At 43.3% G+C, this 25,380-nt stretch overlaps 1 protein-coding gene across 1 annotated transcript in view; it reads left to right on the plus strand.

Annotated features, from left to right (window-relative positions):
* Positions 1 to 8,690: 8,690 nt before the first annotated feature.
* Positions 8,691 to 25,380, plus strand: part of CDH8 (cadherin 8) — a 159,315-nt gene continuing 142,625 nt past the window's right edge. Inside the window, exons 1-2 of the mRNA XM_050979066.1 lie at positions 8,691 to 9,223; positions 24,769 to 25,218. Of these exons, the coding sequence (XP_050835023.1) occupies positions 24,967 to 25,218 (252 nt within the window). The 5' untranslated portion in view covers positions 8,691 to 9,223; positions 24,769 to 24,966. The remainder of the gene's footprint in view (positions 9,224 to 24,768; positions 25,219 to 25,380) is intronic.

Genomic DNA, 25,380 nt, shown 5'->3' on the forward strand with positions numbered 1-25,380 from the left:
AGAAATGCTGCTTTGAAGTGCCATATCTAGAGGGGAATATTAAAACTTTTGGAGGTGTGCTAGGAAAAGAAATTTCTTCCTGGTAGGAGTGTAATGTTGTGGGCTGAATTTGGGTTGATTCAGAAGCCTTTTGCTTTAACTCTTCTGCTGTTTGTAGAATAATTGGAAAGCTCTAGAGAGATGAGGTGAGCTGAATTAATGTTGGGAAAAGAATCTGTACCCCTTGTACCCCCAATCCTTTGCTATCCATTTGACCCTTTCTGTCTGCAAGGTGTGGATTTCCTGAGGATTCCCTGGGAGTTCCCTAGTGCTGCCTTCACCCCTGTGTCCTGTCAGGGATGAGTTAGATGCTCAATGGAACAGACATGGACAGAGACAAGGATTATTTGTGCTGGATTAACTCAAGTCCATCAGCATAGAGAGAGCCAAGCTAGACCTAAAAAAGAAGAGAATAATTGAAGAAAAATGATTAGCAAAGACACAGCCCCTTAGCAGCCCATTCAAGCAGGGAGCTGAGGCTTCTGGACATTCTGGAAGTTCTCCTATTCTCTCCTGAGAGCTGACCTTGAGCTGAAGAGGTAACATGGCTCCTTTCTCACTTTCTCTGTATTTGCATGGCTATTAAAAAAAAAAAACAACAAACCCTTCCTTTTTTTTTTCTTGTATCTGAAAGGCATTTTACTAATATAATAGATAGAAAAGAAATATGTTAAATAAAAACATTTATTAGAGGACATAATTTTAAATATTTAATGATATAATTAAGTCTTATTAATGTAATGGTCTTTATTCTTCAGTTTAAAAATTCACAAGGTTAATTTCCCTTTCATCTTTATTATCCAATGTTTGCCACAATTATTTGTTATATATTCTTATAAATATTTGATGACTATTAGAGATTTTAATTTAAATAAAAATTTAGGTCATGTTTTACCATAGTGTTACTCGGGTGTTAAGCTGGAATTAGTGAAATTAGCCCAGGAGTGAGTCAGGCCTTGCTATTCCTCCAGAGTTGGCTTCTTTGACTTGAGTGCTCCATGGAAAACACAGCTTTTACTACTCTCTCTTCACTTTTAAGGCTTGCAAAGAAGCTGAGGGTCACCAAGCTGTGGATCAGTCACATCATTCCCATGTTGTCTCCTCTGGGGGACATTATTTGCATCATCTCAGTCTCAGGTACTTATTCACTTGATTTTACTGCATTTGACAATAAAAACCACCTGTCAGCACTGGTAAATTAATTCAGAATATATTTCAGGAGATATTTACTTGATTCATTAAATTACTGGCATGAAAACCAGTTGTTCTGAGTAACATGATTCTCTCTCTATATGCTCTGCCTGTTTAGCTCCTTATGAAGAAGGAAGGTCCTTCAGCATGGAGTCCTGTTCATTTAAATGATTGATATTCTCCTTTATTAGCAGTATTTCTTCCATATGCACCAGAAATATTTTTAGGGGAAATGGATGCTTTATTTTACCCCAGCATTACAATTTTTTTTAAGATCAGCCTGTCAAACTACAATGTCAGCAGCTGCTGAAAAAATCACTTTATGGGCAATATGTTGACTTACCTTCTTAATTAAATAAAAAACCAAAGCAGAACTCTCTGGAGAAAAGTACTTTGAAATAAGCATGTACTCCTAATCTGTCACTGCATTCAGAATGGAAAAACACCATTTGAGCTAGCAGCCAGATTTCAGCTTGACCTGCTGTTAGATTTGGGTTATGAGGGGTGTTCCCAAACCTTTTGGGGAGTTTCTTCAGGTGGCCCGTGCTGAAACCTGGGCTTGTGCTCCTTTTGTGTTTGTGCTTGTGCTGCTTTCCCTTGTGCTAGTAACCACATCTCCCTTTGGATGGCCTGCCTGCTGCAATTGTCACCTCTCAGGGACCCAAGGTCTGCTGCTCTCCTCCAGATAGGGAAGGCGCTTCATGGAGAGCTGGGCTAAACTGAAGGAGTTATTGTCTTTGGGACAGGGCTGGCAGAATGCTGTCCATTTTTAAGGTATCCATTTTAGAAGCTGCCCTTCACTGAGAGGCTTTTCCCTTTCCTCTGCTCTCCAGGTGTGTTTGCTGCTGCTGTTCACTCTTATCCCTGCAGGGATGAGGGCTGAACACACCTGGGGAAGTTGACTCAAATCTGATGGAAATGAAGGCAGTTTATTGCCCAGATCCCTGCCAAGACCTGTCTAACCCTGATGTACTTTAGCTTTCAGTTATGAGAGCATCTATTCCAGCATTGTTTCTGGAATAACTCTTGTTTGTTGCTGGCAGCACGGTGCCTGGCTGCAGTGTGGCTGTTAAAATAGGGCATTTTGTGCTAGAAAACCATGTCTTGGCAAAGTGTGGTGCTCTGCTCTGTCCTGTCTGCCTCCTATGGATGCTAAACTGCACCAGAACTGTGTGTTCTCTGCAGAATGCAAGAGCAACAGTCAAGGTACAAAAATTAACCTTCAGCAGAGCCAAGCTGGCAAACGGGAAACAATGCTGTGGGCTCCTCTCAGCACCTCACTTGGAAACCACAACTCTGCCACCACAGACCAGCTCAGGGGTAGTGATGATGACTCTTTCCACTTATAGGAAGTCCTACTGATTTTACAACTCATAAAAGATTCAATTCTCTCACCCTGTGTAGCATATCCCTATTATAGGCAACCATTTCATCTCTCCTGGGATCCACCCATCCCTCTTACCTCAGCTTTCAGAAGTCCATTAAAAATCTGTTTTGTTTAGAGTGTGCTTAGGCTTGCTATTATCTTGGAATTTTATGGTAAATCCTGCCTGAAAGTGAATACTTGGCTTTGAGGTCAGGACACAGTGAAATGAGGAATGGGGAAAAACTCTTCAATGGTTCCCCCCAAAATAAACTCATTTGTGCAGTGGAGAAACTTATGTGGGGAACTCAAGTGTTAAACCTTCTTTATAAATGCAGGGAAGCCCTTAGAAATAAGCTTAAATAAGTTAAACTAATTTAAAGTTATTATTTAAACTTATTTATAAGGTAAATAACTCTTTCTCCCTCATCTTTGGTCATTCTCTGTTCTTGGAGCTGCAGCTGGTAATTTTACCTCTCCACAATTTATCTCCCAACATCTCCTCGCTTTCCCTCCTGTCACTGTCCTTTGGTGTCAGGCAGCTGCTGCACAGAACCTGCTCTCAGACAGACACCACTGGGTTTGTCCAGCCAGGTGATGTCAGAACTTTGAGGGAGAACCTCAGCATCACAGGACAGCTGAGAACACACAGAACTTGTTCCATGTGTGTAACAAGTTATTCTATTTATATTCTATTATATTCATGTAGGCTTGCCTGTTTTCTAAATTGCAGACAAAGACCCTAGAAGTATAATTAGAGGTTTTTTTGTTAATCTTGTTCTAGGGTCATGTTTTGTTGATGAATATGGCAATTTCCTTTTGCAGGGAGAAAAGTGTTGTTTTGGATCTGATAATACCAAAAACTGTTTGTACTTTGACATTTGCACAGTGCCCAAGAGAATTATTGGGCTTTATTTAACTTTTACCTCTGAGAATAAAAATCTGCCAGCAACAGGAGTGTTTTGATTTTGCATGGAGGAGATAATTCATTTATAGCCACACAATTAATGCAGTGAACATTGAATTTCTCTTTCCTCTAGAAGAAAAACAGTGTTACATATTACTTTGGGATTTAGCAGAATAGCTGTTAGGAAAAAAAAAAAAGGAGAAAAAAACTTGTTTTAACCTGCTTAATTACTGCACACTAGAGGGCACTTGAGGTAGAGCAAACAATATTTGCACAGCTCCTGCGACCGAGCCGGCTCCTGACGCTCACAAGGCAAAGTGAAAACCCACAGCGAAAGATTAACTTCCCAAATTGCATCCTGTACAACTTGCACTAATGTACAACAACAAAAAAAATAATGGTTGGATGCCTTGCTGGATATAATTTCCTTTTGTCTTTCTCCTAGTGTTTGATGTACTAAAGGAATAATTGTTTTTCTAACAGGCAACCTGACAGCAACTAGTCAAAATTGCAAACAGTGCCCGAGGAATAATAAAACCTGAAAATGCATTGTTATTTTTATGCACTCCCTAATATCACTGGTGCAAAAGGTACACAAATTGGTAGTTGGGGGGTTATATTTTATAATCCCTGGAGGGTGGAAGTGGCTCAGGGCTAGTTGTGCTTTATAGTGCTAAATGAAGTGTTTGGGGATGGCAAAGGATGTGCTAAGGGCCCACCAGCCCAGGGCTCAAGTTTTGTTTCTGTCTGACAGAACAGACTTTTCCTTGGGCTGGAGGAGGAATTTCAATGGTTATAAGAATATGTTTGTCCAGTCAAAGCAAAAGCAACTTCAAACTCAATGCATGTTTCTCCTCACATCTCAAGTAACAAGGGAATGGATGGAGTTGGATTGGATGCTGTTCTCACGAGGCCCAGACTCAAAGGGAAGGGGTTTTGGGTGGTTGAGAGCCACTTCTGTCACTTACAGCTGCTGCTCTTTCTTCAGTGGGGCTTCCCAAGCTTTCTGTTCCAGGGCTGGATATTGAATTTTAACCATGTGGAATCTCTGAAGGAGTCTGGCATTCCTTTGCAAATCCTTCACTTCAGTCTCTCAGGGTTCCTAGCCTTGCCTGTTAAAATGCAAACATGAATTTCTTTCAGAGGGAAGAAAAATGAAACCAAACCTATGCCAACCCTGTACCTTTATCTCAGAGGCTGCTTGTATCATTTCCCTTGTTTTAATCTATAGGATCACTTGTAAGCATTAAATAATGGATTTTTTTTTCCAAGTTACAGATGTCTTCAGTGACTTCCCAAACACAGGAGATCATTATTTTTCCCGATAACCAGCTTGTGATAACTGTATGCAAGCAGGTTTTAAAGGTTGCAAGACAGTGATAAGAACCTATGTTCTAAAGGTAATTATGTTTGTGTGCTGGCACAAGGAGCTGATAAAAGTGCATATTTTATTCAGAAATGTTCTGGACTTAAGATAAACCTTCTTGTTTCTTCTTATTTCATGGCATGTCAATTCTAGCATACAAAGCAAATTAAATCAAGGAATAATCCTTAATGTAATTTGAGCAAAAGGTGCCAATGATGTAGAGTTGATATTGCCTGAGGAAACAGCATTTAATGTGTTTAAAGCTTTAATGCAACAATGGCAGGTGATGCCACCAGTCCATAAACTTGCTTTAGTAACTTTCAAATCAGTTATTAATTTCTTATTACTTTGAAGTGGCATTTTAGTGGCAATCCCTGTAAGCAAAAGTAGCTTGCAGTAAAGTCATTTATCTTGATCAAGCAATTCATTCTGGACTCATTAATTGCATGTAATTTTGGATCAGGCTCCATTTTACATATTAAAAACTGAAATCAGCTACTGATGCTTTGAGGGAAATATCTCACTGGTAGGTGATCTGATGGGAATAAAATGTGAATATGAGGAATTAGCACAGCAGTTCCTTTCCCATGCCAAGCCCTGACTTTGGCAATGTTATTGAAATGAGATGACCCCAGACAGTGACTCCAGCAGTAATCCTGGCAAGGCTGTGCTGTGACTGAGCTGCCCCTGAAGAGCTCATTTCAAGCCACTTCTACTGGATATTTGTAAGAGTAGGGTCTAAACTCTTCAGGAAACAGCTGATTGCACAGCTGAGGAACAAAGAATTAAATGACAATCAACAACTGTTTTCAAAGAACCAAGAAAGGGAGAGAAGGTGATGGAATTCCATTGTGCCACAAATTTGGGTGACAGATCCTTCCTGTCTGTATATGCATGGGAACTCACATTGGGGTTTTAATCCTTCTGACTCATAACAGAAAAGCAATGTAGAAGTAAATCTCCCAGTTCTCTTCCAAGATGAAGTGAATTTTTTCCCAATTCTCCATCACAACCAGTCAAAAAACCAAACAAAAACAACTCCAGAAAACTAAAACCCATCTAAAAGAAAAAACAAACAACCCTCCCCCCTAAAAAAACCAACAAAGCAAAAAAAAAGTAACCAAAAGATACCACAAATCCAAGATGAAAAATAACCCCACAATAACAAAACCAACAACCAACCCATCCTACAAGCCAATACATTTTGTAAATAGTCTGGTTTGTTGTTGTTTTTGTTTTTTTTTTCCTGATCCCAAAATTTAATATGAAAAATTGCATTCCAGTTGATCCAGTGTGGGATTCAATCTGCATTTTGCAGATGACTTCTTTCTTCAGCACAGTCATTAAACTAAAAATCTTCATCCCATTGCACTGGAGTCAGAGCTGCTTTTTACTTAAAAAATGAAATGGCCATTTAGAAGATAGAGGAATAATCTTCCTTATAATATTTATTTAAGAGGAAACAATTTCTAGCCAGCATATTCATCAGTGTAATGCAGTGTATATATATATCTCTCACTATGATAAATATCATTAAATCATTTCATCTGGATAGGATGCAGAAAGCTGCAAATGTTCCTTAGCTATTCCAAGCTTATTTTTACATTAATTTTAATCTATACACTTCTTCCTGTCAAGATTTACTCCATCATCTGCAAAGCTTTCCAGCAGGGGAATCCATGGATGGCATAATCCATTTTAACAAGACACTTACCATCCTCTCCCACAACCTGAAGATGAAAGAGTGCAGCTTTTGCCCTGATAATTTCCAATTGCAAGAAAGGTCACGTAGAACAAATGGCACAAGTCAAAGGTTGAAATCAAAACAAAAAACTCAACTTTTAAGCTGCGCTTGGAGGTACAACCTCTACCATTAACTTTCTTCCTACACACAGCTGTGCTGCCTACTTAAAGCAAGGACATGAGGGCTCTTTTTAGGAAGAACTTTTATTTTTGGTTGCTTCCTTTAGGTGTTTTTAATGGAAATTAAAACAAGGTGTGCCACCACTCTTACTGAAACCTACAAAAAGTTTGAAGACTGGCATGTATTTCCAGGGGTAAAGCCAGGTTGAGCATCCTCACACTCTCCTTGTGACAAGGTCTGTATTTTCACTGCATTGTTCTGTTGGTGGAACAGTGGGGTAGAAAAATGCTCTTTGCCTTAACAGAACCCCAGGTGAAAGGAAACCACATTTCTGATCTTGTCTATTGCACTGCCAAGTGTTTTGTATTTCCCTCAAGGCTCTTTGCCTGCTTCAAGTATTGGGTATTTTCATATCCATCCTCCTCCAAGCAATCCTCCAAGGCTCACAGCTAAGAAAGGAAGCACTTGGGCTGGGGGAAACAAAGCAATAGTTAGATGTTTCTTCATTGACCTTGAAAAATGGCACATTCTGGGTGCATTTTGCTACATCCCACGAGTCTGAGACTTTTCAGAAGGAGGATTTGTGCAAGCAGAAATGCACCTGTCATCTGCACTGGCTTGCATTTAGTTAAGATACAGTCGAGCAGGTAAGAGCTGCACAGGGAGGGTCTCATGCACTGTCATGCACTCATAGGATCAGCATGGAAAATAAGATTAACAATCATGGAACTCCATTATATGGTATTCTTACTGTATAGCAGAATATTAGGGTCCACTTTCTGCAATTCTAGGTAGATCTTCAGCAGAGCAGTCATCTTATCTTTTGCTCTAGGTGGAGAGGTTTGCAGGTGCTCCGAAGGAGGTTCAGATGACCACCCCTTTAAAGATAAAGTTAAGCAACTGCTTCGTTAATGTAGAACCACACAGCGCGTTCATTTCTACCACACCATTGTACTGGTCAAGGAGAGCTGGAGAAGGATGGAGCTGAGGGCGGTTAAACTTCCCCAGCAGCACCAGCTCAGTGTGGAACCAGCCCTCCATTTTAAGAGTCCCTGTCTGCACCTGACCTTGTACTCTTACCCCTTCCAGCAAACAGCAGACTTGGGGAGGATTCAGAGCTAGGATATATTATTAAAAATAATACATTTAATCTGCTAAGAGATAATCCATGCAACACGGCAAGGAGCAAAGCTCGATGGATGAGGAAGGTGGGCAGGGGATGGCAGTGGCCTGTCCCTCGCGGGGTGCTGCCCGTGCTGTTGGTCTGCCTCGGACGGGGCGAGACCCCTCCAGCTCCGTAAAGCAAAGGCAGGTGGCGGTGCCCAGCTCCGCGCTCGCTGAGCCCGCATCCAGCGCTCCAGCAGCGGGGCCGTGCGGGATGCCGGCGCTGTGGGTCACGAAGAGGATTTGGGGACGGAGCGAGGGTCAAGGACTTACTGCGAGCTGCTGCCTCCATCCAGCCCCCGCTGCGCGGAGCTCGCCTGGCGCTGCCCTGGGGCCGCTCCGCGCAGCGCCCGAGGCCACCGAGGCTGCCGAGAGCCTCGAGCCGCCCGCAGCTCCCCGGGCGTGTTGGGAAAAGCGTTTTTAAAGGATGCCCTCCCTGTCCCCAGGGCGCCCGCCCGCAGCGCTGTCGCACGGAGACGAGCGGCTGCCCGCGGCCCATCGGGGTGCCGCCGCATCCAGCCCGCATCCCTCTCCCGGCGGGCATCACCCCAAAGGACGGGGCAGGGAAAGGCGGGGGGGGGGGCTCCTTCTCGCCGGCGCTCCGGGCACGTCCCCGGTGGCCCCGCTCTGTGCCCGGCCCCCCCCCACCCCGGGTCCGCCCGGTGCCTACCCCCGCTCGCCCTCATCCCTCCCTCCCTGCCCACACCCCTCCCTCGGTCCCTCCCTCGCTCCCTCCGTCTCTCCCGGGCGGCCGGAGGAGATGCCCCGGCGCGGAGTTGGCAGCCCGGGCGCCCGGCAGGAGCGCGGGGAGCGAGCGGCGCCGCCGCCCCTGGAAAAGTTGTGTGCCTGCCGGGGGGAAGGCGGGCAGCGGAGGGAGGGGGAAAACCACCACCCCAAAGTGCTTACACGAATTTCCCAGCGCTAGACCTGCCTCCGAGATCAGCCCAATAAGAGCTGTCAGGGGAGGCTCCCGGCTCACTTTTCCACATCGCTTCACAGTTACGTTTGGCAGGCAGGCGGGCACGGTAGCGCGCTCAGCCCCGGAATTAGCGGATTTATTTGGAATATCCCTGCTTTCCTGGAGACGTGCGGCTGCCGCTGCCTCGTGCGAAGGGAGAAATTAATAACTGCACTCCAGCATGCAGGCACAGAGACCCGGGAAGCCCAGCAACCAGCGGCTCCGCCAGCATCGGCAGCCTCGGAAAGCATGAGAAGAAAATCTGGAGCACCCTGCCTGTTCCCGGGGACTGGCTGATGGTTTTTTACCTCACCCTTTCAATCCGTGCGTAAAGTGGCTGTGGGCGAGCGGCTCCCTTGCTCCTTGAAAGAGTGAGTATTCATTTTATTCAGACAATTTGTGGCTGGCTGGCAGAGGGCTCTCGCTCCGCGGGTTTTTGCCTGACTTGGGCTCTGTGTGTGTGCAAGGTGCGCTGGGCGAGCGCCTTCCTCGTCCGTAGGTGCGGTATTAGACTGAGCTAGGATCCCTCATTAAGTCGGATGTTTTCAAATTGCCTATAATGCAAATGTCGTGGGATGTTTGTCAGTAATTTTTTATTATCATTATTATTCTCTCGGGAGAAGAAGCGGTGGTAATTGCATTTGTCTTCCCGCTTTTTGGTGGTTTTTGGGGGGGAGGATTATTTTTTCCTTCCGTTCTACAACCCTTCTGTAAAGAATCGGGAGGACTTTGGATCACAGAGGGTTGCTTCTAAGGCTGGCGAGCCCGTTTCTTCTCCTTGTTTTCTTATTTAGTACAATAAGTCTCTGGGCTATTTCACTGTGTTGAATAGATGCAGGGCTGCATTCATGCATTGAAATAGATTGCAGTTTTCGTGCTGAGAATAAAAATCACCCACCAGCCAGATATGTAAATGAGGGAGGAGGAGGCTGGAAGAACCTTGAGGGGGGGAAATCCCCCCGATTTATTATCACCTTCCCTCGCCACAAAGCTTTGCACCCCCTAAGTAAGTAAATAAATAGGAATGGCTTCGGAGCTTCCTTTCCTACTTTGAGAGAGGAAAGCATCGCAGAAACACTGCTCTTGAAAGCTACTATGGCAATGAATCTGTAGCCATAACTAGCCAGGAGTCATCCTTGTCCCACAAGTTGTTTTCCTTCCCATCCTTTGGCTGACTAAACACAGGATGCACCCAGCTGAAACTTGGGAGAGGGAGAAAGCCCCTTAGCCCCGGCCGCTCGTTCGCTGCCAAGGCTCCCGGAGCAAGAACGCAGGAGCCTGCAGCCCCCCGGAGCTGCTGTGCCACCAAACGCTTCGTCTTCTCTTTGAGGAAGGCAGAGGAGGAGCACATCCTTCTATTCTGCTTGGCTCCGGGCTCTGCTGGGCAGCAGCATCCCAGGCGGAGCCCGAGCCGGCAGGCAGCATCCCTGCTCGGCAGCACCAGCGCCGGGCTCGCCTGGAGGCACCGCCAGGCTCCAGCACAGGAGCCTGTGGCAGCTTCTGGCTGGGTAATAGCAAAGAGATTAATTCAAACCCTTATTTAGGCTCTGCCTACCGCCATGAAGGTGACACTACTTAACACAGGCAGGAATTCCTCTGCGGTTCGCCGCCGTTCAGTCGTGTCTTGAATTTGTCTCGATTCAAACAGTTTGCGTTTAGCAGCAGACTAAATAGAGTGGAATCAATCCAACTTGGCGTTTAACGGCGCTACACAGAGCCGCTGGCATTGCCAACAGGTATCAAACTGTACCCTGGCTCTCCTCCCTTTCACACAGGCACAAACACTCTCTGTTCCACGCAAACGAGTCTGTCTCTTCTCTCCGAGAGGGGAGGAAACGCTCATGCAACTTTTATAAAGGCTGACACCTCGGAACAGCCAACTCCAGCGCAGAGACGGCTCGCCCGCCGTGGCGCTGGGTCTCGCCAGAGGACAGGTGTTTTTTGGGAGGTGCTGGTGGCGAGAACTCAAATAGCGACAACTGTTTATTGTTCCAAATGTAACGTGTTAGCTCCTAATGGCAGGGAAGCTAACAGCTGCTCACTTCAGTTTCAGTTAAAGAATAGAGCTGATAACTACCAAAGCTATAGATAAAGAATCCTCTTAGCTGCACTCATCCTCTTTTGGAAATTCTTCAAGAGTTTCTCTGTAACAAGGATAAGGAGAAATATGCAGTGCTCTTGTATGAGTGATATTTCCCCTCCATGTTCAATACTAGACTGCTGTGAACAAGTAGAGACTTCACAATAGGCTTCTCAGTATATATAACTAAATTATAAATACATTCAGAAGAGTGAGAAATTACTCTCATGTACATTTTACCTGTCTTAAGATGATGACTCTTCTGGAGGAAGTTAGTATTTGGCATACCAGCGGAATTAGCAGATTTCACACCCATAAAATCTGATACCATCAGAACCCAAAAGCTCTCTGTGGCATTACCTCCCAGCCTAATAGTAGGGATGGTTGTGACAGAGGAACCCTAGGAAGGGAAGTGATTATTACATGATATTTTCATCTTTTCAGCCTTATTGTTCCACCTCACTGCTTACAGAATGAGCACAGCTTTCTGGTAGCTTCCTCATAAGCTATTTATTAACTCCCTTCTTTTTCCAAACTTGCATCCTGGCTGTGGAGGACTTTGATTTCCATGCTTAGTTGTAAGCTGAGGGCCTTCAGTGCCCTTGGAGATTGAAGCATTTCATGTAAGTTGGTTCCTAAATTATCCAGGTGAGCAATTTGTTAAGTGGGTAGGCTGCTAGCCAAGAAACTAACTTTGGACATTTTCTTCAATATTAAAAAATCAATAGCACTCCATGCACCTGCTTATCAAATGCAGCTGTTTTTAATAAGTATGGCTGTATATGACAGCTGCTCCTTTTATGCCTTTCCTTAAAAATAAACCAAGTTCTAATCTCTGCAAGGTGAGGTAGAATCCTCCTCAGATGAAGTCCCTGAGCGCTTTTTCAATGTTTAGTCATTCCCTTCAGCTCCTGCTGCTGAGGTCGAAAAAAGAGTTGTAAAGGGGGAAGTAGTCCCACATTCAGATTTACATTCACTTTTTTTGGTGAAATTTGTTATCTTTTGAATTTTTGTCATTTGTGATCTTTGGGTTTTTTCCAATCACATTGCACCTTTATCAAATCTATTTAATCCATCCCTGGGCACTTTATTTGCACCACTCTTAACATATGAGTCATTGTCTTCTGTGAAAAAAATATCCTTCTCCCTTCTTAAGGATGTAGAACCATTTCAAGTGAGAACTCACAGTCAGCCATGGACATAAATTTAGGTCTGTTAGCCCCTGAAGCTCTTCTTGAATTCTCTTTCTATTTCCTCTCATGGAGTTGCAGATTTCATCTTTTTAAATCTTGGCTTAGGAAGACCATTCCCCCAGACTTTAGCTGGGACTTTTTTGGACGTTTGTTGAAAATAGGGCCCTGGAGCCCTCCCACCTGACTCTTGGTGCACACAAATGATTTGATTTCCAAAACCTGAAGGATGTTAAAGAGGGAGAAATACTGATTTCTAAGATTATGGACAAGAAGGGATGTGAACGTGCCCTGTAATTTCTCAGAGCTGTCTATTTCCAAGTGATGATTGTGCATGTTTTGTGACAGAAAACAACTGCTCATGCAGGTATTTTTATAAATCCCCCACTCCTATCAGATACCCCATATCTCAGCAATATTCTCTTTCCATCTCAATATTATTAAAGCCTGACCTACTATTAATACAATTGTATGCTTGTAGCATACACTAAAGGGGTATCATAAGAGTTTTTAATCTATGAGTATAAAATAATAAAAACCTAAATTCTTTCAGTGGGAGGCAAATGCTACAGCAATTTGAGCTTGGAGCATTTTAAGCATCATTGCTACCATAAGATCACATCAATAGAATTAGATTAGCTCATGGAAACTCAACATTTTTCTTAGTGTTGTTGCCATAGAAAAGGTGGTTTACTTCAGAGCTTTTTGGACATAACTATTTGAGCAGTAGACAGACAGAGAACAAAATAAAGTCCAATTTGAGATTACAAATGTGTGTCTATATATGTACACACATTTATTTTCCTCTCCTTTGTTCTAGAAGCTGTCCAGCTTGTTTCTCATTTTATCAACCACGTAAATAACATCAACTCAGTGGCATTTCAACTGCATTAATAAAATTTTGTTCCCAAAATACATTGGGAACTGATGGTAGCTGGAGTAGTAAGTACAAGCTGAAAAGAAAAAAACAACCTGTGAACCAGTTCAGTTACCCACATTTAGTCTTTTACTTGGAGTCAGATGCTATAAAATCTGATTTCCACCTACCTTAGCCATGAGAGCAGCCTTTATCCATGGGTTGGTTGCAGTGATAGCTCTCCAGAATTGATTTGCCAAGGTGTTGATCGTGATGTGTCTTGTGGAAATCATTTGAAATTGAGAATGATGAGCACCCTGGCTCAGATTTGAGATCAGCAATGTCTCCCAGTCCCAGATCTGAGGAGGGGAAGCTCCCATGGGGAGTGTCTCCTGTATCCTGTGTGCCCAAGCCCCAGACAAGCTCACGGAGGCGTTTCTCAGTGTGTCTTTGCAGCAGATATGGAAGTTCAAAACATTATGAAAACAGTCTTGGCAGTCCCCAGTTCACAGTTTCAGCTTTCGTGTACATTCACCCAAAGTGGCTTTTTCCAGGGAAGCAATGCTCAGCCTCGTTTGCATCTCCCATTTCCTTTGCAGTCGCTGATGATCAGAATCATATGCACATATTTTATATTTTATAAAAATATAAAGATTATATATTTTATACATATATATTATTTCAAAGCCCTAAAAACTGCAGCAAATGGAGTGCATGCACTCAAGAGGAAGTGCAATTCTCTAATTGAATTTTGCAACACTTCAGATGTGAATCTCTCTTATGGATTAAATGTAACAGCTAGGATTGCCCTTTAAGTAACAGAGTATCAAGACTTAATGTCACCGAAGTTTAGATTGTGTCCTGTGTTTTGGTCTCTGACCTTTATTTATGTGTGTTTCCCAAAGTTAGATGAAAACAAATGAATGGGGGGGAAAACCCCACAAAATCTCACCTTGGCAATTCCAGAAGAAATAAGTTTAACATTGGAGATTCCCAATTATTTCCAAACAACTCATCTAAATTGATGGTAGAAGTGCCATCAAATTCAATGATGAAAAATTAGAAACCTTCACTTCTCATTTCACATATCTCAGCAGAGATTTGAGGTTTCTTGAAGCCATACTGCATAGAGTCAGAAAAGTCCAGCGATGTTCAGAATTTTCCTCTTTAAAGATTTTTTTAATGCACGCACACGCTCATGCGTATGGCTGGAGAGTTTATGTAGCTTTCACTAAGTCATGGTGTCCAGTCATAATTTATAATCTTAGTTTAATGCTTAATGTCAGTAAAAACATGTGGTTTTTTCCTTAAGTATCATATTATGTTTAAAAATAAAGAAACTCTGCAGAGAATACACAATATTCGTTAAACAAGGATATGAAAGTTCTGTTGTACATATTTATGTATTTAAAAAAAAGGCTAAAAAAGAAGCTCAGAAAGCAAGATATTTATGTCCCTCATTAATATTTAAAGATTTTTTTTCAGGAAGTGCAGGATAAGCACATCCCAGCTGCTGAAAGTCTCCCGATAAACAATGCCCCAGGCAGAGCAGGGTAACACCTCATTCTCAGTCGCAGGCCAATCTGTTTGCCTTTTTACGAGCTCTTCTCGTTGAGCACAAATTGCCTTTTCCCCTTGTCTGGTGGCAGTGCCAGAGGAGCTCAATGATGGAATTCTGCAATTCACCTTCCCAGGAGGGTGGAGGCTCTGCCAGCCCCGGGCCAGGGGTGCAGAGCACTTCTGCCTCGGCCATGGGAAACCTGCTTAATCACTGCCTTGGAGAGAATAAAAATCACTTCAGATGTCTCCTTCTTCTTGCTATAGCATGAAAACAGTGCTGGTGCAACTGCTTTTCTTCTGTTTAGGTTTTTGGATGGCTCTGGAAGCCTTGTCTGTCTCCCATCTCCGTTTTGAACCTGCATCATGAGATCATGCTCTGACACACATCAGTGGAGTGTCGGCCTCCCAGAGACCCAAAAACAAATTAGGGAAGGTTGCAGTTTCCTTTTGTTCCTCTGTAGAGCTGAAACAGCTGTATTGCCATTTTTATACCTATGGCTTTAGTATCAGCTGTCATGGAAAAATAAATCCACACCAAAAAAAAAACCAACCCAACCCAATCAAACAAAAAACCCACCCAACCAACCATAACCAAAATGACCTTAAAATATTTTAAATACTTATTTCATTAGGGAACAAATTTCACCTTCAGCTGCAAACTTTGCAGCATTTGCTGTCTCTGTCCTGTACCTGAGCATGTGTAGCACACTGGAAGTCCAGAGCACTGCACAGAGCAAGGAATAATAAAGAATAAAAATAGTTTGAAGGTTCTGATGACACCCTTGGTGGGTTTCTTTAAAAGCATTCTGGTTCTATAAAGTAGTGGCTGCTTCTGGAAAGACTGACAGCTTTATGTACAAAAAGTCTGAGTCTTGACAGCTTTAAAGTTGTCCCATATTGATTTTACTATTGAAGAGTAGCAAAAATAAGAAATTCTATTGATACCAAGAGAAGTTGTACAAAAAACAAATCACTGGGTCAAGATGCTCTTATGTTGTTTGGGTTTTTTTAAGAAAGAGTTATCTGATAGTAAATATTTGTAAAAAATTATTAAAAAACCCATATAGCTACTCGCATAAAACAGACTTTGTAGATATGATAAAGTACCATGTTTAAGCACACATAATAACAAATAATTTATTATTATAATATTGAGATATAATTCAGTGAGATGGATGTTGTCATTTTCTCTCTATCCCAAAGCTTCAGTGAAGATATGACAAGAACCTATACCCTAAACCAGCATTTCTCCACTCCAGAACACCAGGTTATGATGTTTCACAGTTTAAGCACTAAAGTAAGGGGAAAGAAGGCAGAGGAATTTATCTCAGTAAAGCTTTTCTAAACCTTCCTTCTGCCTTCCTGTGAAACAGACCCCTAAAACTGAAGTAACCTGCTTTTGGTAATGCTAATCTTGTACATAGATTAATGAATCCTTCAGAAATTATTAGAGCTCCAAATGTTGAAGAAGCTGTTGCATTTCTCAACTGCATGTCCATATTTTCCCAGTGCATGGATTCCCTCAGCTGCATCTGATGCAGAGGCTAACACTGTGCCTAACCCAGTCCTTTAGCATTTGACACAAGCTCAGGAACTCACTTTATAACCTGCAGAACTGTGCAGAAGTCTTTAAAGAGTAACAGAGCATGACTAAGCTTAAAAAGATAAAGTGACATATCTTTGCTCACTGAATTACTCTGTGTGGGTAGGGCAGAACACCTAAGACAAAAGCAGGAGAAAGGTGGTGCCTGTTGCCATTGCTGCAGAAATAAATAATGCTTTAGGAATCTGCTTTTGATTTCCCAGGCAGCCATAAGCAAATTGCCAGGAGTAGTACATCAAAATGAACTGGGACAGTGGATTTGCTCTGGGGTTGGCAGGGAGCTCTGACAGCGCCAAAGATTTCCTGTAACATTTCCCCGCTCATTTCCCTCCCCGTGCAATTTCAGGTGTGTGGCAGAGGGAAAGGATGTGTGGAGAATGCTTTAATGCATTTCTGTGTTACAGCTAACTCCAGGTGACATAACAGTCCCTTAAAATCACTGTTAGTGAAATCTGCTGCAGCTACCTGGGGTAATTCTGCTTTGCAGCAGTGCCTGGGCCATGCCTGGCTGGAGTGTGGCTGCAGGCTCTGTGCTGTGTTCAGGGCACTGGGCTGTGCTGGCCCACAGCAGTTCCCTCCTGATGGAGCCTGCTCTCACACCACCACATCTGGGGGAGAGGTCTCTGTCCCTAAAACCTGCCAGCACCAATAAAACCAGGGCAGGTTACCACGACTGGATTGCAGGAGTCCACCAGACATTTATTTAAGTAGTTTTCTGTCCCTAATTGCCCGTTTCTCCTCTTCTCCAGAAGTTTTCCTCTACTCAGTTTTGTTGATTCAACTATTTCTCTGCTCTCTGAAGTACACAGTGAAACTTCATATGCTTTTTGTCAGCACAGTTGTTCTCAAAACTTCCTGTTGTTGTCCTGTAGTTGATGGGTTCTTTAGTTGTGCAATGTTAGAGTCTTGAGGGAAAAGACTTTTTGGAGCAAGATTTTGTTGCAAATTGTGTTTGTTAACCCACGTTTCACTGGCCTGTCTCACAGTGCTGGTTGCAAATAGCACAACTGCAGAGACAGTGGAGAAGGAATGGGAATGGAGACCAATTATTGGGAATGTGTAGCTTGCATGTTGTGGGGGCTGAAGGGGGGGTAGGAGCCTCTTAAATGAAAATTGCTCTTGGTGGAATTATAGCATGAGCAATGGCCTAGCCCAGCTCTGTCAGAATGATTTGGTTTTAAAAACACCTTACTATTAAAGGCGTTTAAGTTAACAAGATCATTTTGACAGAACTGGGTTAGGGAGTGCCTGCACACAGTTCTGCTGGCAGAGAGAGGCAGGAGAGCCCAGCCAGGGCAGGCAAGAGGCACTTTGCAGTGGGCACTGAGAGCAGGATCTGAGCCACTGCCATGGCAGTGTGGCTGATCACAGCCTCAATCCCCCTTCACCTTCCTGCTGGGTGGAGAACTTGGGTGGAGAACTGCCTCTTAATTTGACTGTTTTGTGAGTAAGTGAGTAATCTTTACACAAACCAATAACTCTCTGAGGAATAAGTGTTATTATTTATGGCAAGAAGCATTTATTGCTTTGCAGAGGAAAACATGAGCCTGCTGCCTTATCCAAGGTGATTTAAATCAGGTTCAGGTACAATTTAATAGATATATACTGGAAACAGGGGGAGTGTGGAGCTAAGTTACACAGGCAAGGATGACACCCTTATTTGTTGGATATGGTGTTTTGATAGATCTTTTCTGATGGAATTTTAGTTTGTTCTGCTTTAAGGGCAAATTAAAACTACAGTTCTCTTGTAAATGAGAGGGATGGAGCAGCTCTGCTGGGAGGAAAGGCTGGCACAGCTGGCACTGCTCACTGCACAGGAGAAGCTTTGGCTGAGCTCAGGGTGGCCTGCAGGGCCTGAAGGAGCTGCAGGAAAGATGGAGAGAGACAATTGCCAAGGGCTGGAGGGCCAGGAGCCAGGGAATAGCTCCCAGTGCCAGAGGGCAGGGCTGGGGGAGATCTTGGGAATGAGAAATTGTCCCCTGGCAGGGTGGGCAGGCCCTGGCACAGGGTGCCCAGAGCAGCTGGGGCTGCCCCTGGATCCCTGGCAGTGCCCAAGGCCAGGCTGGACACTGGGGCTGGGAGTGACCTGGGACAGTGGGAGGTGTCCTTGCCATGGCTGGATGGGTTTAAAGGTCCCTTCCAACCCAACCCACTCTGGAATTCTCTGAAGAAGAGTAAGAAGAACTCCTATAAGTGGGAGTGGAGCATTAAGGCCTTTCATTTCAGATAGTGCTGCCAGGCAGGGATGAGTGAGGCAAAGATAATCCCTCTGCCCACCGTGGGAAGGCTTTGCATAATTTTGCTGCTTTTGGTGGGAAAGAACCTTCTCTGAATCCTTGAGAAAGGGGACAAGGAAGCAAAAGTTGTAGTGTAGCCAATTCCTAGAGAGGTGAGAACAAACCTAAAAAGTTTAAAAAACAAGAACAGTGTGTAGAAAAAAAAAAAAAGATAAAATCAACAGATGTTCCACACCTGTGGGGACAAAAAGAAGGGTAAGAAATAGCACAGGCTGGCACCCTCTAGGTGGTCATTAAATGAAGGCATCTCATCATTTATTTGAGGTTGCTTGTATTGTAATGAGAATTTGCATATATTAAATTAGTATCTAAGAGAGAAACTAGATATTAAATGTACAAAATATAGTGGATTCTGAAAATTCTACCAGAAAAACCCTTTTGGGCAAAAATCATCAGGTTTTCTTTTGGTATCTCTTGTGTAACTCATTTAAAGAAAGCAGTGCCCAAGGGTTTTATTTTACCTTAATAACAGTTATTTAGTAACTCATAAAATCCATCACAATGAAATAGTGAGGTCAAAGGGCTGAGATGCTGCATAGCATCACTGCAAATGAAATAATGAAAAAAACTTTGCTGCAGTTCTGAAGACAACCCTCCATGTCTGTTGTGTGGAGAAACACCAGGGTGGCTCTAAAATCTTTTAAACTGAGATCATGGTGTAAATCAATGCACTGGCATTGTAGTGAAGTGGTTTATTTAACCAGATGAATATTCTTTGAAAATGAAAAAAAAATATTTTGTTGCAGCTTTTTATGATCTTACTTTGCTTCTTTTTCAATGGGAAGTTTATACCTTCCACTACTTTTATTAACTTTATTAATCTTTTTAACAAATTACTGCATTCCAGTGGTCACCTTTTAATGCTACAAGATGATTTTAATATGATTGTAGTGAAAGAAACTCTGTTTATTAAAGGAGCCCTTTCCTCCACTCATGCCCAAAATGAGCTTTCTGTCTCTGTAAGTGTCCACTGCCACACCTGGCTTTCTCTCTGTGCAAGGGATGAACTCCCAGCTGGGACCTGCATAGATCTGAGCTCCAGAAGAGGTCCCAGTGGGTATGACAGTGATTTCTGTAGCTGTGTGCTGGTTATGCCCTCCTGTTAGCTTATAAACCTCTTGGTAATCACTTTGGATTGTACTTGTACAAGACTTACCCATTCCATGGCTGAGTTTTATGAGTAGAGTTCCAACATGCAAGTTCCTGTGAACAGTATAATATTTTTCTAAAACTCCATTAGCACACAGAGAGGAAAACAAACCACTCAGCTTTATCTGTACTTCCCTATAGCCTGTGCATGGAGAACAACATTTATGAATACAGTTTTAGGTTTTTGAGGACATAAGGCAGTTTGAATCTCTGCTCCGTGACATAGTGGAGCATTTTCTTTCATCTATTTCCTACATTAAAGACATTCTTTATATTTTAAATATCACTTTCCCCTCTCAGGCATGAATGGAGAACTAAAGCTGTTTTGTAAACAGCTTTGCTGGCTTAGAGTTGATCTGGAGTTGTATATACCCAACAGTGTGCATGGAAACCACTCAGAACATCACTGAAGTTTTGTTTAAGGCAACAGCCCAAGGCCATCTGAACACGTGGAGATTAAAACCAAAAATTACACTTTTATCAACACAAGCAAAATCTTGATGAAGGTGAAGAACTGCCTCCAGCTTTGGGACCAGCACAGGAGGGACCTGGGGCTGCTCAGAGAGCCCAGAGGAGGCACCAGGGTGAGCAGAGGGATGGAGCAGCTCTGCTGGGAGGAAAGGCTGGCACAGCTGGCACTGCTCACTGCACAGGAGAAGCTTTGGCTGAGCTCAGGGTGGCCCTGCAGGGCCTGAAGGAGCTGCAGGAAAGATGGAGAGAGACAATTGCCAAGGGCTGGAGGGCCAGGAGCCAGGGAATGGCTCCCAGTGCCAGAGGGCAGGGCTGGGTGGGATCTGGGCAATGAGGAATTGTTCCCTGGCAGGATGGGCAGGCCCTGGCACAGGGTGCCCAGAGCAGCTGGGGCTGCCCCTGGATCCCTGGCAGTGCCCAAGGATGTCCAGGTTGGACACTGGGGCTGGGAGTGACCTGGGACAGTGGGAGGTGTCCCTGCCATGGCATGGGTGGCACTGGGTGGGCTTTAAAGTCCCTCCCAACCCAACCTAACCCATTCTATGATTCTGTGAAATACACTCCTGAAGGGCCACGTGCTTCTCTTCTTTTTGTTGCTTAGAAAAATGTCATTCTGGCTTCTCTGGAATAATTGTGCTGTCATTCCATACTCACTGCTTTAGACCATGGCATAACATAAGAAGGGAAAGTGCTACTGTGCCTCACCTTCTGGTCTTCCTTGATTTCCAAGTCTGCTTTTACATATGGCTTTTAATATTTTATCATAGCCTGGTTCAAGAGCCCCGTGATCCCCTCCTACACATCTGATCCAGAGGATTACAATTTAACTGCTTGGCACTTCTCAGTTTTCCTATTAGCCAATGTGTAAATTGCTGGGCCACATATTTAGAATGCCTCCCATCAGCTCCCAGCCACACAGATGGTGTTCTGCTCCCAGGAATTGGGCAGAAAAGTAATTTTCAAATTTGGTAAAGAAATCTGGGGACAATCCCACCTCCATGCATTGCATACAGTGTGTGCCCTGATTCACTGACAGAGCCTGAATGAGGGTCTGTTTCTCAAATAACACTTACATGGCTCCTGCAGTCCAGGTGGAGCAGTGGAGTATAGAATTCAGGATCCCCTGACTCAGGGAATGATTGGCATCTGACTCCATGATTCAGAATGCTGAACATTTGCTTTATTAAAAACTATACTATATTACATTAATACTGTATTATAACTATACTATAATGAGATACCATACTACAAAGAATACTAAAGAAAAAATCTGTGGCTGTCTGAGACAGCCAGGACACAGCTTTGACCCATTTGGCCAAGGAAACAAAATGATCCTCAGCAGAATCCAACTGACTTAAAAACAATCTTCCTAACACATTCCACATGTGCAAAAACAACAGGAGCAGCAAGTAGAGACAAGAATTCTTTTCTCTTCTTCTCTCTGAGCTTCCCCAGGAAAAACCCTTGGAGAGAGAATTCTGTCTGTCTCTGTTCAGAGAATGTGAGTGTCACAGTGGAGAACTTTATCCAGCACAATAGTTCCACACTGATCACATCCCTCTGCAGGACTGGGGCGTGCCAAAGTCCCATTGGGGGCTTTTCCTTTGCCCTGCACTGCCCAACCTTGCTGCCAGTGCTCAGAATCTCCCAGCCTTGTGTGCTCTGAGCTTGTGTAACTGTGCTCCTCACGGGGCTGTGTCACTCAGGGGTTTAGTGCCATGGTGTGTGCTTTGCTAATATTTCTGATGTGCTCTGGACTCGTTTGCCTTAAGGTACTGCTGAACACACAGCTACCGTGAGGACAGCCCAGTCACAGGGAATTTTCTGTATTAGTGTGAGTGGATAGGACCTAAATTTGATTGGAGTAAATGAAGAGTAACAAGCAGGAAGTCTGGGGGAGGAACCGAGGAGGGATGCACTGAAATGAACTTAATGCTTTCTAAGGATGGAGAGTGGCTGTGTGAAAACCAAATATCCTGTTCTTTCTTCCACCAAAAATGGTTCTGGGAGTGTCACATTGTTTTATCTCATTTATTTCATTTCTTTTGGAAGGCAGGCTGTGGGGATTAATTAGGAATTGTTTTCAAAAAGCTTCTTGAATATGAAAGGTCCTGTTGATAAAAAGAACTATATCAACTTGTGCTGGAAGTGTAAGGAAGTCAGTCATGCCCACTTGAGTCCTTTTCTCTGAGGGGTTTTTGAGGTTTATATACCAAGTGGTTTTTCACCCAGAAACAGTCACTCTAAAAAGAGAACATCTTGCTCTGTTTAAGCCTTAAAAAGGACCCTTAAGTTGTGTTTTCAGTTTCTGCCCCCCATTTTGAATTTAATCCTGGGTGTTGGTTGAAGATGCTGTCTCTTGCTCTGTTTTACAGTGGTTCTGTTTCTCCTGTGTTTTGATTCTTGCTCCATTGAAGAAACCAGAAAAATCTGTCTCCTGGCAGGCACAGGCACCCACTCATCCAGTCAGATATAAAGAGGATCCCATCTGAGCAAAACCAATCACTTTGACTGAAATTTGGCTGTTTCTCTCTTTCAATACTTTCTACCCCCTAACATCCCCTGGAAATCTCTGTTTAACATGTGCCAGAAAGCAGCAGCAGCAAACTCCATTTAATTCCCTGGACTGCAGAGGCTTTTCAGAGGGTGACTGATGCATCTCATCATTAGACTGTTTGTTCCTCTTCCTTTTCTGGGATTAAGAGAATGTCAAGACATTTAAAGCCTCCCACTTCTCTCACATTTTCCCCAAAACTTGCTCTCAAGAGCTTGCTGTATTCTCTGATTCCTTTATTTCCACCCCAGTTGGCAGTGAGGCCTATGAAGCTCCAGGTTCTCCTGTAATGGATATTCCCTCATTCTGGATGCATTGTCAAAGCACTGCACTATTAGCTCACCGTTCTTCCATGCTGCTTGAGAGATTCAGTTTCATTTTGGTAGCAGCTCCTCTCCCCTTCTAACAAGACAAGTTTCTTACACTTTCAGGTTTTCGTGCAACAGATTTCACAGTTGCTTTGGCAATTACTGAAGTTTAAAAAAGAATACTTTCTACATTGTTTGCTTTTAAAAGAACAGCTGACTTTTACTGGTCGTGTAAAAGGTGTTCTGCATGTTTTATGCAGGGGGATAGAATATAAGAAAATAAAGATAGTGTGGAAAGTAATCTTACCCCTAAGGAGTTGCAGCTGGGCCAATTATCAAAGATTAGGAGCAGGCCTGACTTTAATGGCCACAGCTGTGAGCAAGGAGAAGAAGAGTGCTGTAAAAGAGTGGGGTGGGTGGTTGAGAAGGAGGTGGAGTCAGTTGGCTGCTTTGTGAAGAGGAAAGGGTCAGTGCTCTGAGGAGCTGCCCATGAGAAGCACCAAGAAGGTGCGGAACTTTTTGTGATAAGGAGATGACAGTATGGTACCCCTGCAGTAAGATTGCAACAGTTTTATGCCATAAGTATGTATGAACCTTTAGCAAAGAACAACAAACCACCTCTCCACCCCCCAAAAAAAACCAAAAAAAAGCAACCAAACCCTATCTAAATTCTCAGGATTTTCATAAACATGCAATACTAGGAATTAATCTTAAAGTAGAAGAAAACCAGCCTAAATCACAGTGGATTAAGAACAGGCATTGCTACTCTCTTGTATATAGTGGTTTCTCCTGAGATTGTTTGGATGTGAATCAAAGAAAATGGATGAAGACCCTTTCCAGGTAACTCCATAACCCTGTAATGCAGCCCTTCTCTATGAGCCACATGCCATCTAGTTTTCCATGTGATCCATGGCTGCATTTCTGGGTTTGCCCATCCCTCTGGCATCAGCTCTGCTATGTTAACTTGCCTTTCCATTTCAAGGAATATTTACTCTGAGATGAAATGTGGTGTGACCTTTTAGTAGATCAAAGGGTGGGCAAGGGAAGAAAGACAAAATGCTCCCAAGTGTCCATCTAGGAAAATGTCTTTGAAATGAAACATGACTCTGTGCTTTCTCTGAAAGTGAAGGAGATACTGAGACCTGTAGTGTAGAAGTGCATAAATGAGTTTCCTTAGGTCCTGGTAGTGGTTTGGTTTGGGAATCATGGATTTCACAGAGGATTTAGCAGTGCTGTTTCTGCTGGGCTGTGAGGGGTTTTCTGGGCAGTGGTGCTGTTGCAGAGAGGTGATGGTTAAACTGACTGTGGGCTGCTGGAGCTTTGTACACTCAGGAGAAGTTTGTTGTTTTTTTTTTCTTGTGGAGGAAAGGAGCATAAGGATGCAAGATCACGATTTTAATTTGGTTATATGACAGAATACGTGTCTGTCATTGACCACATCAACAGTGCAGGGTAGTGAGAAAGTTGACAGCTTCTTCAGATCTTCAGCTGAACTGCAAGATCCCAGAACAGTCTGGGTTGGGAGGGACCTTCAAGAGCCTCCATTTCCACCTCCCTGCCATGGGCAGGGACACCTTCCACCAGCCCAGGTTGCTGCAAACCCCATCCAATTCTTAGGCCTGAATATTTTCCTAAGTGTGTGTGATCATTTATCTGGGTCTTCTCTCCGTGTTTCAGGCAATGAAAGAATACACAGAATCAATTTAACTATGCAATAACATTATGAACTGCAAATTTAAAGCCTAACATGGCTTATTTATGATGTAAAAGTAAATAAGATGTTTCAGAATGCTTTCCTAAGCTCTTTAGTCACTGATTTGAACTTTCTTTTCTTCTTTCCCCCACCAGGAATCTTTAATGACTGGAAAACTCAATGGATCATGTTTTTCTCATCTAAGCTATTTTTACGTTGACTGTGCTGTAAACACACGGAGGAGCTGTAAGTAAATGTTCTGTACTGCGTGATGAATTGGATTGCTACAGTCTGGAGGAAAGCAAAATAATAATAATTTCATTTCTGTGGTGATTTGTGTAGCGTGTGGTACAATGCCAGAAAGACTCACGGAAATGCTTATGGATACATGGACTCCATTAATAATATTATGGATTACTGTCCTTCCTTCCATTTATATGGCCCCAATGAATCAATCTCAAGTACTACCAAGTGGATCCAGTACAGGACTAAAGAGGCTAAATGAAGAACAAAGAGTTTTGCACCGTTCCAAGAGAGGCTGGGTTTGGAATCAAATGTTTGTATTGGAAGAATTTTCTGGACCTGAACCAATCCTAGTTGGCCGGGTAAGGCAAGATTTGGTTTTTTTTCTCTCAATGTGTAAATGTTTGACATGGGAAGGTCCTCAGTCATTCAGGCTCTTCTATGGAATTTCAGACTGAGGTGCATTGTGATTCCAAAAGTATCCATGGATTTGTGCTTTAAATGTACTCATCTGTAAGGACATG

This window comes from Serinus canaria, chromosome 11 (genome assembly GCF_022539315.1).
Source record: "Serinus canaria isolate serCan28SL12 chromosome 11, serCan2020, whole genome shotgun sequence".
NCBI classification, from domain to species: Eukaryota; Metazoa; Chordata; class Aves; order Passeriformes; family Fringillidae; genus Serinus; species Serinus canaria.